This window comes from Apodemus sylvaticus, chromosome 23 (assembly GCF_947179515.1).
Source record: "Apodemus sylvaticus chromosome 23, mApoSyl1.1, whole genome shotgun sequence".
In the NCBI taxonomy this organism is placed as follows: domain Eukaryota; kingdom Metazoa; phylum Chordata; class Mammalia; order Rodentia; family Muridae; genus Apodemus; species Apodemus sylvaticus.
Genome location: NC_067494.1, coordinates 56341180 through 56354054, shown reverse-complemented (window position 1 = coordinate 56354054; position 12875 = coordinate 56341180). Strand labels below are relative to the sequence as shown.

Here is a 12875-nt window from a genome sequence, read left to right as displayed (position 1 = left end):
GAGGAAAATATATTAGTCCAAGGAGACATGAACCCGGGAAATGAGGTCTCTGTCTGAAATGGAAACGCAAAGTTCTTTGAAACTCTCATACGTATTACAAAGAATAGGGTAACTACAAAAGCAATAAAATATTTCAAAATTGATATGCAGCCAGAATATGAGAATGGAACAAATTAATGACTTCAAAGGTTTCTTGAATTGGTGATTCTTCACAGCGTGTGGGAAGAGGTGGAGTATTGTTTTGATGGTTTGAATGGTGTGACTGTCTAATTCCAGGCATCACAATATATGATACAATCTTTGGGTGGATTAGGTGGCTCGGCTTCCCTGGTGGAAGTATGTCATTGGTTAGAAATTAAGGTTACAGAAGCCAGGTGTCATTTGCAGTGTACTCTCTGTGCTTCATTTTTGCTGACATAGATGACAGCCACTAGGTCTCTGCTTCCTGTCGGTTGTCCTACCTTTCTGCAGCTCTGCTACTCTGTCATGACTTTGAAGGACTGTAACCTCTTTGGATATCTAAGTCCAAAATATTTACTTCTATAAGTTGTTTTAGTCTTGCTGGTTTATTAAAGCAATAGAAAAATTACGAAGAGAAGAAGGTGGTGAGAAGAGGGATCTTAGTTGAAAAAAAATAATGGCTCCACCAGATTGGGAAGTCTATGTGAATTTGTCTTGACTAACAGTGAAATTTGAAGGGCTGAGATCTCCAGGATGGTGCCATCCTTGAGCTGTTATTGAGACAAAGAGAGATTTTCCATGCAGGACAGAAGGCAGTACTCCCACACAGCTTCTGCTTCAGTTCCTGCCCCTAGGTTCCGGCCATTCTTCAGTGTGGTCCTTGATATTTCTCAGTAGTTAACTGGTAACTAGACGTATACCATGCATTCTAACATGTCCTCCACAAGTTGCTTTTCATCATTATTTTATCATAGCAATAGTAGCAAATAAAGACACCTTCTAAATTGAACAAGTTATTCCCTGGCCTTTCCTACACCATTGTGGGTAACACCACCATGAATTCCTTCCTCTGGACCGCATTTCTTAATAAAAAGAACACTTGCTTTCTATCTTGTTTCCCATTTCAAAATGTATGTTCTTTGTTTATTCTCTGTGAATTTGTCTTCATGCAATTCAGTAACACTCATTTCCCAGTTTGTCCATAACTACCATTTTTCTCCTGGAAACTTCTACCCAAAATTTAAAGAAATACAAATTAAGTCATGTTTTTAATTAAAATTAAAGTGAGGGTGCAAGGGGTTGTGAGGATTGGATTTAGAGGAGGGTATTGCAATCAGGATATAAAGTAAATAATGAAAGTAATGAAAAATATCAGTGCACACAGCTTTATAGTACCATTATGAGCTACAGAAAGCAAAAGACTAAGTACATGTGACTGTACATGAAATAATGCAAACATGCACTATTCTTTTATATCAAAGTAGGAGCTAGTGCTAAAATATCAGAAAGTATATTATATAACATACACTCCAACACCAGAAGAATGAAATCATAGGGTATCATCAGTGACCTTTGTCAGGTATTCCCAATTCCTGGATCACTATGAAGATATTGTTCACAAAGGGAAAAATCAGATCCCCTTACCTTCCTTGAGAGGTCACTTCCAAATAATGAGTTCCTGCCAGTCTGATCCCACAGTACATGAGGAGCTATGCGGACAGATAACATGTAGGTGTCTAGGTTATTCCTGGTAGACATTTTAATTTGTAATAACACACAGATGAGCTGTTTGAGGAGGTCATAATTTGCTTGTGGCAGCTTCAGTAGAATACTATACAGAGAAAAAGGATAAATTCACTGTTGATTGTCTGACAAATAATGTTACAAAACTCTGAATACAAAGATATATCAGGATAAAAGATATATAGACCAGCACATAGTATAATCAGAATTTTAAAAAGTAAGAAAATACACTTTACGTTTTGCCTAAAATATTTTCTGCAAATTTATTTTCTTTATAGAATTGTGAGAAACTTTTAAAATTCTGTATGAATTTCTTTGTTCTACACATATAACTAACTGCTACCCATCAAACTCAGAGGAAGGTGTCAGGTTCCTTGTAAATAGAATGAATAAAGCTTGTTGCAGGTCATGTATGTTCTGTGTATTCAAATAGTGTTGTTAAACAGTGAGTCATCTTTCCAGGCACCATGGGTCACATTGAATATCTCAGGTAGAATGAATCCATTTAACACTCTAGTGACACTCTGGAACACAAGGAGCAGAAAGCATACTAATGACCCCAGGCATTGCAGGTATAAAACCTTCTTATTTCTGTAAGACAGGGATGCTGGAGCTATGTTAGAAATGGGAGCTCAAAGCTTCTGTTTCCTACGAAATCATTCTGTGAACTATCGAACAGGAAAATGATTCAAAGAAGACGCAGCTATACTTGACCCAGACTGCTCTAGGTAGGTATAGTTGAGAAAGATGTACTCAGTACTAACTTCATGTTCTAATCAATGATATATATTTAACACATGTAATATTCACAATGCCATTGTTATATTAGTATGTAAATAACCCACAGATACTATGTTTTATACTTACATACTTCTTTTGTCTCACACAGGAGCTCAAAGCAATACTCTTGACTGACCTGCAAAAAACTGTAGCAGGCTGTCTACCAAAGCATGACAGTTATAATCTAGAAGACTCTTAAGTGGTAGAATCACAGAATTAGTACTAATCTCTTTTTTGAAAAATGCACCTGTTTTTAACATGACTATACATGTCTGAGCAAAGGAAACCTCTTGTCATGGGAATTCATGCCAGTCTATAATCCTTTATGTACAAAGCTATGAACATTCAAATTGCATTCATTCTAACTTTGTGCATTTCCCCAAGTGTTTACTCTATCATTACCTTTTTATAGCCAAAATTTTTCCAATCAGAGATTTTTCATCAACGACACTAAGCCAATCTTCATATAAATCTGAAGAAAGCAAGCTTCCTTGTATATTTCTAAGAAAATCCTTTTTAATGAAAAAAACACAAGAAAATTATAATGACCAATGTAGATTAAACATTGTAGAATGTATTTGAGAAAATTTTTGTTTAAAAATAGTTTATTCCAGTAATTCTCAACTTCTGTGTCACAATCCTTTGAGTGTCACATGTCCTGCATATCAGGAATAACATGCAATATATATTATAAGTGAAAACAATACCAAATTTTATGTATGAAATAACAGCAAAATGATGTAATGGTTATGGGTTAACACAGCATGATGAAATAGAACTATGAAGGTGAAAATCACTGCTCGAGACCCTAATTCCTTAAGAGATTCCCAGCCTGTCCCCAACCACAAACTTGGCTCCAAACTAGAAACTATAGGCAGGAGCCTATGTGTTCTTAGCTAAGGCTAGAATCAAAGATGCAGCATCATCTGGCTGCAATATCAGTGAAATAACCCTACTGAGTGTTCTAAATGCCATTCCTGGCTTCCAGTGAACACTACTCCATGCAATCAGAGATAAACACTCCAACTCATAGGCTGAAGCTCTGTCTGCCTCAAAGAAGGCCAGCTGCTCTGTGGGAGATCCACACAAGAGCCTATCATAACTGCTCTCTGAAAGACTTCACCCACCAGCTGATTAAAACAGATAAAGAAACCCACAGGCAAACATTGGATGGAGCTCTGGAACACTTATGAAAGAGTTGGGAAAAGGATTCAGGGCCCTGGTGGATTAAGGACTCAACAGGAAAACCAACACGGACAACTAACATGGCCCATTGGAAGCTATCAACGACTGACCACCAACCAAAAAGCATAAAGAAGCTGCATCAGGTCATATTGCACATATGTAGCAAATGTGCATCTCAGTCTCAATATGTGTGCCCCAAATGTGGAACAGGGCCTATTCTTAAGCTTTTGATAATCTGTGGAAACCCTTTAGCAATTGGCCTCAGTAGGAGAAGATATGGCAATCCTGAAGATAGCTGATCTGACAGGCTGCAAGGATAAACCAAGGGACACTATCTTTCTTAGAGAAGGGAAGAGACACTGTGAAGTTTGACAAAGTAGGGGGCAGCATTCAAACTCTAAAATGAATGGAGAAATAAATAAATAAATAAATAAATAAATAAATAAATAAATAAATAAATAGGTAATAATCCTAATAATAACAGTTAAGAAAAGAAAAAAGAATTACTAAATATTAAAAAAAAACAACAAAATAAACAAAATCTCAAGTGCTCTTCCTGAAAAGAAGCAACAATCAAAAAATGGCAGGGCCAGGAAATACCTCATTCTTTTTGTATAATGGGGTCAATGTGTCCTTTCAGTTCACAGAATTTAAAGATGTAATATACATGTACACCTCTGCGTATAGGCTCACCTTGAATGTTGATAATTTTATAATTGAACATCCTGTTTACCATGTGAGGTCATACAGTTTCACTTCTATTCCTTAAACCATGGAAATACTCAACTATTTAAATTACTTGTAAGCAGCAGCTTGATTGAGGACAGAAAAGTGTCTTTATTCATGAAAAACGACAATTAACTCTCATGTTGTACCAAGGATAGAAAATCAGCAAAATGGAAGAGTCCCGGGTGTTCCTGTACCTTTAAATTGCTATGAATATGCATGGACACCTCCAGTTACTGGTTTTCACTTTCCTCCCCATGATATGGTCCCAGGATTCTGGCAATGAGAGCCAGATACATTTCACAATCTCGTGTGACAATCTCGGGGGATCATTTGGTACCATTGCATAATGTTATTAACCATGCCTACTCACAAAGCATTGTATTTTCTCTTGATGTCTAGGGCCAAACCTTCACAGTATACTGAGAGTAAAACTCAGATCATGGCCAAAATAAAAGTAAAAGGAAAACAATGGTATTTGCTCCAGAGTTACTGCTGCTCACTGGTAAGTTGGGCATGGTAGACTATTTAGACTATTGTTATTTATGATGAATAGTTTTTTGTTAAGAATGATTTAAGATATATATTTTGTAACATGCAGTATTACCACTATTATTTCTTGTCCTCCTATTAATTCACATGGTACAGTCATAGAGTTAAAATCAGTGAGAACATTTGTAATGCCAAAAAAATAGGCCTTTTGATATATAAGGAAGTTAACTTCCAACAGGACATGTTCAGCTGGGTCTTCAGGATGAATCTTTGAGCTAGTGAGAATTTACCTACCATGAATCTTGTCTAGAGGTCATGTGTCCATAGTTCAAAAAAAAAAACCTCTCATCATCAAGTAATCTCAAGGACAGTAAACTCATATGCATCTCTAGAGTGATGCTGAATATTGGTGATATAAAATACTTCCTTACCTTTAAAACGGAAGATATTGTAATCACAGATTGTTCATGCCAGTTGATGTCTTGTTCAGTATAAATTTTATCTCTCAGGGACCAATGTGATTTTCCTGGTAGGTATCGGAATATTTGGTCAGTATTTTGGCCCCTTCTCTCAATGATAGACAGCATATCCTGTGTGTAATAAGGACAAGCTTCTATTATTACAGATCCAAACAGCTGAAGCACAAATGTGTCTTTGAAGGTAAAGCAGAGTCATGGCAATTAAGGATGCATAGCTATAACTGAAAGGAAGGAAGAAGACATTTTACATTTTTCTTTTTAGCTTTCAAATGTATTTTATTCCCTAATCGATGATTCTAAATTTGAAACATCAAGGTTTCTTGGATTTAGATAATCCTCAAGGTTGAATCACTCCTCTATTCACCAAAGCATTTGGGTAAATGTTGCTCTCTTACCTTTGATTTTCTTCTTTGAATATCTTTCTCCAGAATGACATGCTATGTTATTATGGTGATAGTTTTCTTTCAGAGATCAAATCAATATTTTACTTTCTGTCTGTCATAGCCTATATTATGAATCATAATATCTGTGTTCCTAAGAAAGCTTTCTTTTTTTCACTATCATACTGATACTTTTATTTCCTTCATCTGTGAGATCTTATATTCTAGTAACTACATCTATAGATGTTGTCGCATCGAAGAACGCAAGCAAATTTCAGTTGTTCTTTCATGGTTTCACTCTGTACAAATGATGACCATACACAGATTTACTCCACATTTTCTCACGTTTCAATTGATTACATGATTACAATCATTGTTGAGAGTAGATTATGCTCTAAAATACCTAAGGAATGGGCAGTAATTCTCATGTATCTAACATGATGACTTGTTCACATGCACACTAAATTCCAGGTACTCACAGTGTCAAAATAGATGAACAGTGAATTAATATTTCCAAAAGGAAATATTTAAAATAGGATATGCTATTATTATTAGGTGGCTATTTAATAGAGTTTAGTAGAATAAAAAGATCAATATATAGAAAGGATAATGTGTATATCTAATACATTGATAATAACAAATAAAGGTATATTGATAATTTTAATCATAAGATTGAGTAGACTCAGAGGCAATGATATTAAGGTAGATGCTAGAGTACTATAGAATCATAAGTCAGCTGCAAATGTTGATAGTTGGAAATCAGGAAGGCACTTCCAAGTATCTATTTCATCCAACAAGCTGATGGCTTTGGGTCTTTTCTGAAATCTGTGAAAATGATGGGAATACTATCTTTTCTCTTACCTTTCATTGTTCTGTTCTTTAAATAAGAAAGCTCAAACTTCAGTGGGATTTATATCTCTATTAAAAGGATCTTACCCTCAGGAAAAGGTTATCTACATGTTCATCCATTTGATGAACTAATTTACTTAAAACAAAGGTTCCCAGAAATTATGTGACATAGGACTGCTGTACAAACCCAAAGTGAAACTCACAAGTATAGGAGATGGCAGCATCCTGTCCAGGCAAGAAATTGGTGGAAAAGAGCGAAATCCATGTTTTTTAATTGGAGCAGGAGCAGTTTTAGAAATTGCTTGCTGGGTTGTATCTACACTGCCTTCTCCTTTCTCTGAATCAGAAAAGAAGGGAAATCATGATTTGTTGTAATTTATCTCACTGAGCCCTTGCATGCCCCTGACATTTCATAGCCTGTATGCCTTTGCATCACCACAAATAAACAGAAAATAACTAATCAGTATTATAATATTTATAATAATGGAATTGCTTCACAAGGCATTGGATATCTTGGTGCATGTGGCCCATATTCTGAAATAGAAAGAAATTTCTGCATTTGCCTTGAAAGCTATGCATATACTAGAGTTAAGCAATGAAATTGTACCAATTTTTTAGTACACCTCTATGACTTTCTCACTGAACAGCCATGGCTCACTATAAATTAAGAGCAGTATCTGCACTTCAGAACACAACTTGCCTGACTGCATTTCTATTAATGGTTCTGGCCTACACCTTCCCCGAACTGAGACCTCTAATCTGAGATCACAGTGTCGATGCCTCCCATATGGGTATATTAGGCCATATTTTCAGACTTGTATAAGAGAAAACCATAGTGACACGTGCTTCTATACCCAGATCTCAGAAGCTGAGCCTAGTGGTTTTCTGTGAGTTTGAGGTCAGCCTGGTCTACAAAGGAAGTTTAAGAATAGCCAGACCTTTAATGTAGAAACAATCCAATTTGGTATTGAATTTCTGTTCTATGTATTATACACATCTAAATTAATATTCTATATATCAAAGTGAGAAATCCTAAATCAACTCTATAATCTCACTTCTGGGATAGTTACCTCTTACATAAATTCAGGACCAGGGGAAAGAGGTACAAAATTTGGAGACAATTTCTAACAATATTATATTATAACACACAGTTCAATTGTCCCTTCACTTGGTTTATCAAATTCTTTCTTGTTGTTTGTTATAATTCACAGTTTCGGTGCTAAATGATTCTAACCTTTAACCTATGGTAGTAGAATATGTATACACACCTATATTGCCCTCATGAAGAGGAGGAGCCACAGGAGTTATTGCTGGTGCGTCATGGCCTGGGCTGTATGTTCTCCCACTGGGGCAGGTGTTGATTCCATGTTCTGTTTCCTTTCCTTTGTTGATAATAGATGGAGAATTATGGGCACATGAGGTATTTGTACTAGTTGGACTAAAAAACGATGTTTCATACCACACTGCAACAACATCAAGTCCAAAAAGTTCTGGAGAATTTGATATCAAAAATGTTACGAGAGAAATCTGCAATAAAACATGGCAAACAAAGAGGGTTTCTGTCATTTTGCATGGTTACAAATTACATTTTACTAAAGAGTCTAAAATTGGAGGCTAAAATTATTTACTTCAAAATTCTGAGCAAACATTAGTTTTAATACAATATAGGAGCTGGATTCTTGTTAGACATTTAAAAGATGATTGTGAGATCAGATATTCAAGTGTGATCCTGACAGTCCAATATTATATAAGAGGATGATTTTCTGTTTTCTCCCTGAGATGGCCAGAATGTTATACATATTGTCCAGATGATTAACTGTCCTTGTCTTTGACACATTCATAGCTGTGCATATTTGGAAGGATGCTTAAAGAAAGGCACAACTAAGGAGGGAAGAAGACGTCTGGATGTGATCATTTGAGTAGGGTACCATCCTATTCAATGTTCCCATGGGCTAACTAAAATGCAAGAGACAGGCAAACCCAACTGAGCAGTAGTTTCCCATGTCTCTGGTGGCTCAGTGAAGATGAGAGGGTAACAGCGTGCTCCTCAGGTTTATTATTTTGGGAGGTAATGAAATACTGCCTATATGGAGGAAGTTGGAGAATAATGGATCTCCAATGGCAGGTTCTTTGGAATCCTATATTTTTCCTTCTGATATTTGATCCTATACAATGTGAACAATATTTTGCAGTTAGGCTGTCTTAGAATATAAACCTTTCAGGTCCAAGGTCAGCTGGTCAATTAATAATGATTAAGAGACTCAAGAACTGAGAGTCAAAATAAATATATGATCCCAATACTGTAGAAATATTGATATTTTATTATAGTTTAGAAAGTCAGGTCCAATGTAAATGTGGACTCTATACTTTCTCTAAACCAATCATAACCAGGAACAAGAGCCCAATGTTACATTTAATTACACTAACCAAAAGTCATGAAAACCATATCTGATAAAAAAAATCCAACATATATTGCTTTGTTGAGGTAAAAATATTGAAAAGAAGTAGAATTTCACTCATTTGACACTAAGTATGTCAGTCTTGATTGCTGCACTTTGTACACGTGATTTCAATCATTTCACAGCATGTTGGCACACTGGGTTAGTTTAAGGTTATTCTAAATCACAAACGACAGAAGACTGAGTCATTGAGCTCAAATATTCATTTATATTCTACTTACATAAAATACACCGATGATTCTTCCTCTACAGAAGAAAACCATTCTAAGGTGTACTTATTTTACAAAATAAAACAAAACCAAATGCAAAACAATCATCATCAACAACAGAATAACCAGACTCTCAGAATAATCCTGCATTCCTGCCTTAGTGTAATGTCTTATCAAAGCTAGGCATCGAATTCAAGTCTAATTACCTTTTCAGTGATATAATTTGCCAGGACCTTATTGCGGTAGGTAGGCATCCATAAAATGTAGGGAGCTATCTCAGCCGAGAGATTTTGAGCTGACATTAGATTTAAAGAAGCATTTTTTGAAATTTCGTGTAAAATCCTAAAGAGTTGGCCCAAAAGAGCAGCATTTGGCGCTGGAAGATTGTCTAGGAGACTGAAGAAAGAGACAGTTATTTCAAAATGTTAACTCGATTTGAAACTCTGTAGAAAGGGGACAAAGTAATTGTATCTTATGTATGGACATCCCTGAATAAAATGAAAGTAAAAATGTATAGTTCAATTATTGTTTGAAATGTTTCCCCAGATACATTCAGTGCAGTGGGAATACAAATTTAACTGGAATAAAAAGCTGACAATCATAAACATGATCCACTGTGACTCACAGTCATACTTGTGTTTGAAAATGTCTTCCATGCTTGTGAGCAATTGAAATGCTTTTCAGTCTGTCAGGATATTTAGCGAAATTTTCTGGAATATCGAATCTCTAATGTTTATAAGCAAATATCACATTTATTTTGTTGAAGTTTTTCAAACATTTCACCAGGCATTACCTCCGCACTGCTGTCAGTTTTTCTTTGTGGTTGGCCTTTTGCGGAACTGCAAGCCACTTGTCATATAACTGGGCGGTCATCAGACTGCCTTTAATAAGTCGTAGAAACTCCTTATGAAGAGAGAAAAGTATTTTGCAGAAAAATAAATTAAGGAGATTACACAAAACACACAACTCTAAAATTTAGTTTAGTTCCAACTTTCTTCACAGCTCCTCAACTTTCCCCAGGTAGAATGTTGACTGAAAAGTAGGGCCATTATGTTTTGTCCATCAAAATTGGAAAACCAAGAGTAGATTTTCAGAATGTCTTGGATTGCCAAAAAATCTCTTCTTTTTTTTTTTTTTTTTTTAAATTAATTTTTTTTATTATTCGATATAATTTATTTACATTTCAAATGATTTCCCCTTTTCTAGCCCCCCCACTCCCCGAAAGTCCCGCAAGCCCCCTTCTCTTCCCCTGTCCTCCCACCCACCCCTTCCCACTTCCCCGTTCTGGTTTTGCTGAATACTGTTTCACTGAGTCTTTCCAGAACCAGGGGCCACTCCTCCTTTCTTCTTGTACCTCATTTGATGTGTGGATTATGTTTTGGGTATTCCAGTTTTCTAGGTTAATATCCACTTATTAGTGAGTGCATACCATGATTCACCTTTTGAGTCTGGGTTACCTCACTTAGTATGATATTCTCTAGCTCCATCCATTTGCCTAAGAATTTCATGAATTCATTGTTTCTAATGGCTGAATAGTACTCCATTGTGTAGATATACCACATTTTTTGCATCCACTCTTCTGTTGAGGGATACCTGGGTTCTTTCCAGCATCTGGCAATTACCCAACTCAATTCTTCACAGAGCTAGAAAAAAAATCTCTTCTTAAGATCAAGTGCCTGTACTGAACATCTGAACAAACTAGCATATCTAAGAGATCAATACCTCAGGACAAATACCATTTTTAAATGAGATATACAGTTATGGTAACTACAACAAAGACAACCATATTCGGTTATTATCTAATTTCTGAAGTACAGAAAATCATGTCTATGACTGGAAGCATGGGATCCCATAAGGTCATTGCTCTTAGAGAAGGTCCTTTCAAGGTTCTCTAAAGAAGCATTATTCTCAACTCTCTTCTAAATATTTAAGCTAAATTTTAAAGATGATGTAGGCCTTACCCATAAAACAATGAAGGTTCTCTCAGCAGTGAATGGAGACTATTACATAAAAGCACAGGTATTCACGGTACAGCGAACAAAATATCCTGTGGCTCCAAGCCCCCTGCATACATATTACATACAATCTCCTGAGACTTGGGCCCAAATATTAGATTTAAGAATTGGAAATATTGTACAACAGAGGATCACGTAATCTGCTTTTAGACTGGGCCTCCTAGACATGTTGGGGAGGTTTTAAAATTGAAAGTCCAACAGTGATGCTTGCCACAACAATTTCTGATCAATATAGCATTCATGTTATTAACACTAACTGGCAATGAGTAAATCTTGTGAAGACAAACTTCACAGAAATAGTTGATATACTAGCAAAGATAATGGACTTATCAGGTTGGTTGAACATATTTACAGAGTCATTATTGTCTATATAATAAGAATCAATGATAAGTGATCATGAGTTTTCCTAGAAGTGGGAGATTGACAGGAAACAAATTCAGAACAAGTGAAAGGAAGGAGTGAAATGAGGTAATTGAATTTTAATTTTAATACTAAAAGAAAAATTGTCATTTTGTGGTGCTGAAGGTATGGTAGATTTCTTGATCCTGAGATACTACTTGGTCTATGTAGCAAAGAGATACTTGAAGGAATCACATACACTGTACTGGGGAAGAGAAATCTGCCTCTGAGGGAATAAAAGGATAGTGTGACAGAGAATGAAGCACACTGTTAGTCAAATGTATCTGACTAGGCATTCATACCAGGTGACACTGATATGCATGTATGAAGTCACCCTTCTTTCATGGCCACATGAAAACAATCAAATGAAATGTACATAGTTACCTTTCATTATTGCTCATTCTGACTGGATTTTGAGTCCCTATTCCTTATGTCATGAATAGCACAGGAAAGTTTCAGTTCCAGATTTGTCTTCTAGAGAGCTACTATCACAGAAGGGAATGCATGATGCAGGAAACTACTTATGTAGACTCAGAAGAATCCTGAGGGTGAATGAGCCAAGGACTTTCCCTACCTTCAGGATCCAGGCCACATCATGAAGCGAGTAATTCTTTATAGCCACCACTTCCCCATTATCCAATTTGTCTTTTAGAGTTTTACACGATGTCTCATTGGGAGCTTTGGCAAAGATGCTTTGTGTGGTGGGGCCTTTTTCTCTTAATCGGTACAGTATGTCCTGAGAGGAAGAAAGGGAAATATCAGACACTCATCGTGCAGCACAGAGCACTGTTTGCTCATGAGAAGCAGACCAATGGTATGCACAGGTGCAGTGCAAAGGCTGGCACTGACAAGGACGACTGCAATCTGGTTTTGACTCTCAATATTTACTTCTACAAACCCCACCCCAATGTTAACTCTGAAAGATGAGGCACGATTTATTTCTTATCAGATTTTCTTAGGAGAGCCAGAAATGAACCATGTGAGACCTACCAGAATTGCTTGGGGCCATTTTCCATTGGGACAAATGCAACTCAGTTGTTCGCCAAATAGTTGTCCTGTCTTTTTAACTTTTGGGTCAGTACACATTTGGTCCCGGTGGGGCACAGAGGCCCTATGGAAACAAGATGTCATCAATGGTCTTTTTGTCTTACGAGGTCTTTCCTTTTCATCTAAGGACAAGATGATATCATTACCTAGA

The 12875-nt window shown here is 36.3% G+C and overlaps 1 protein-coding gene across 1 annotated transcript in view; it reads right to left on the bottom strand.

Moving 5' to 3' along the window:
• LOC127673799 (uncharacterized) overlaps window positions 1-12875 on the bottom strand; it is a 103996-nt gene that overhangs the window by 15954 nt on the left and 75167 nt on the right. The window contains exons 20-28 of the mRNA XM_052169554.1: window positions 12668-12846; window positions 12252-12413; window positions 10057-10166; window positions 9470-9659; window positions 7864-8122; window positions 6799-6932; window positions 5319-5477; window positions 2887-2996; window positions 1606-1792 (exon numbers count right to left, since the gene is read on the bottom strand). Coding sequence (XP_052025514.1) covers window positions 1606-1792; window positions 2887-2996; window positions 5319-5477; window positions 6799-6932; window positions 7864-8122; window positions 9470-9659; window positions 10057-10166; window positions 12252-12413; window positions 12668-12846 — 1490 coding nt within the window. The remainder of the gene's footprint in view (window positions 1-1605; window positions 1793-2886; window positions 2997-5318; window positions 5478-6798; window positions 6933-7863; window positions 8123-9469; window positions 9660-10056; window positions 10167-12251; window positions 12414-12667; window positions 12847-12875) is intronic.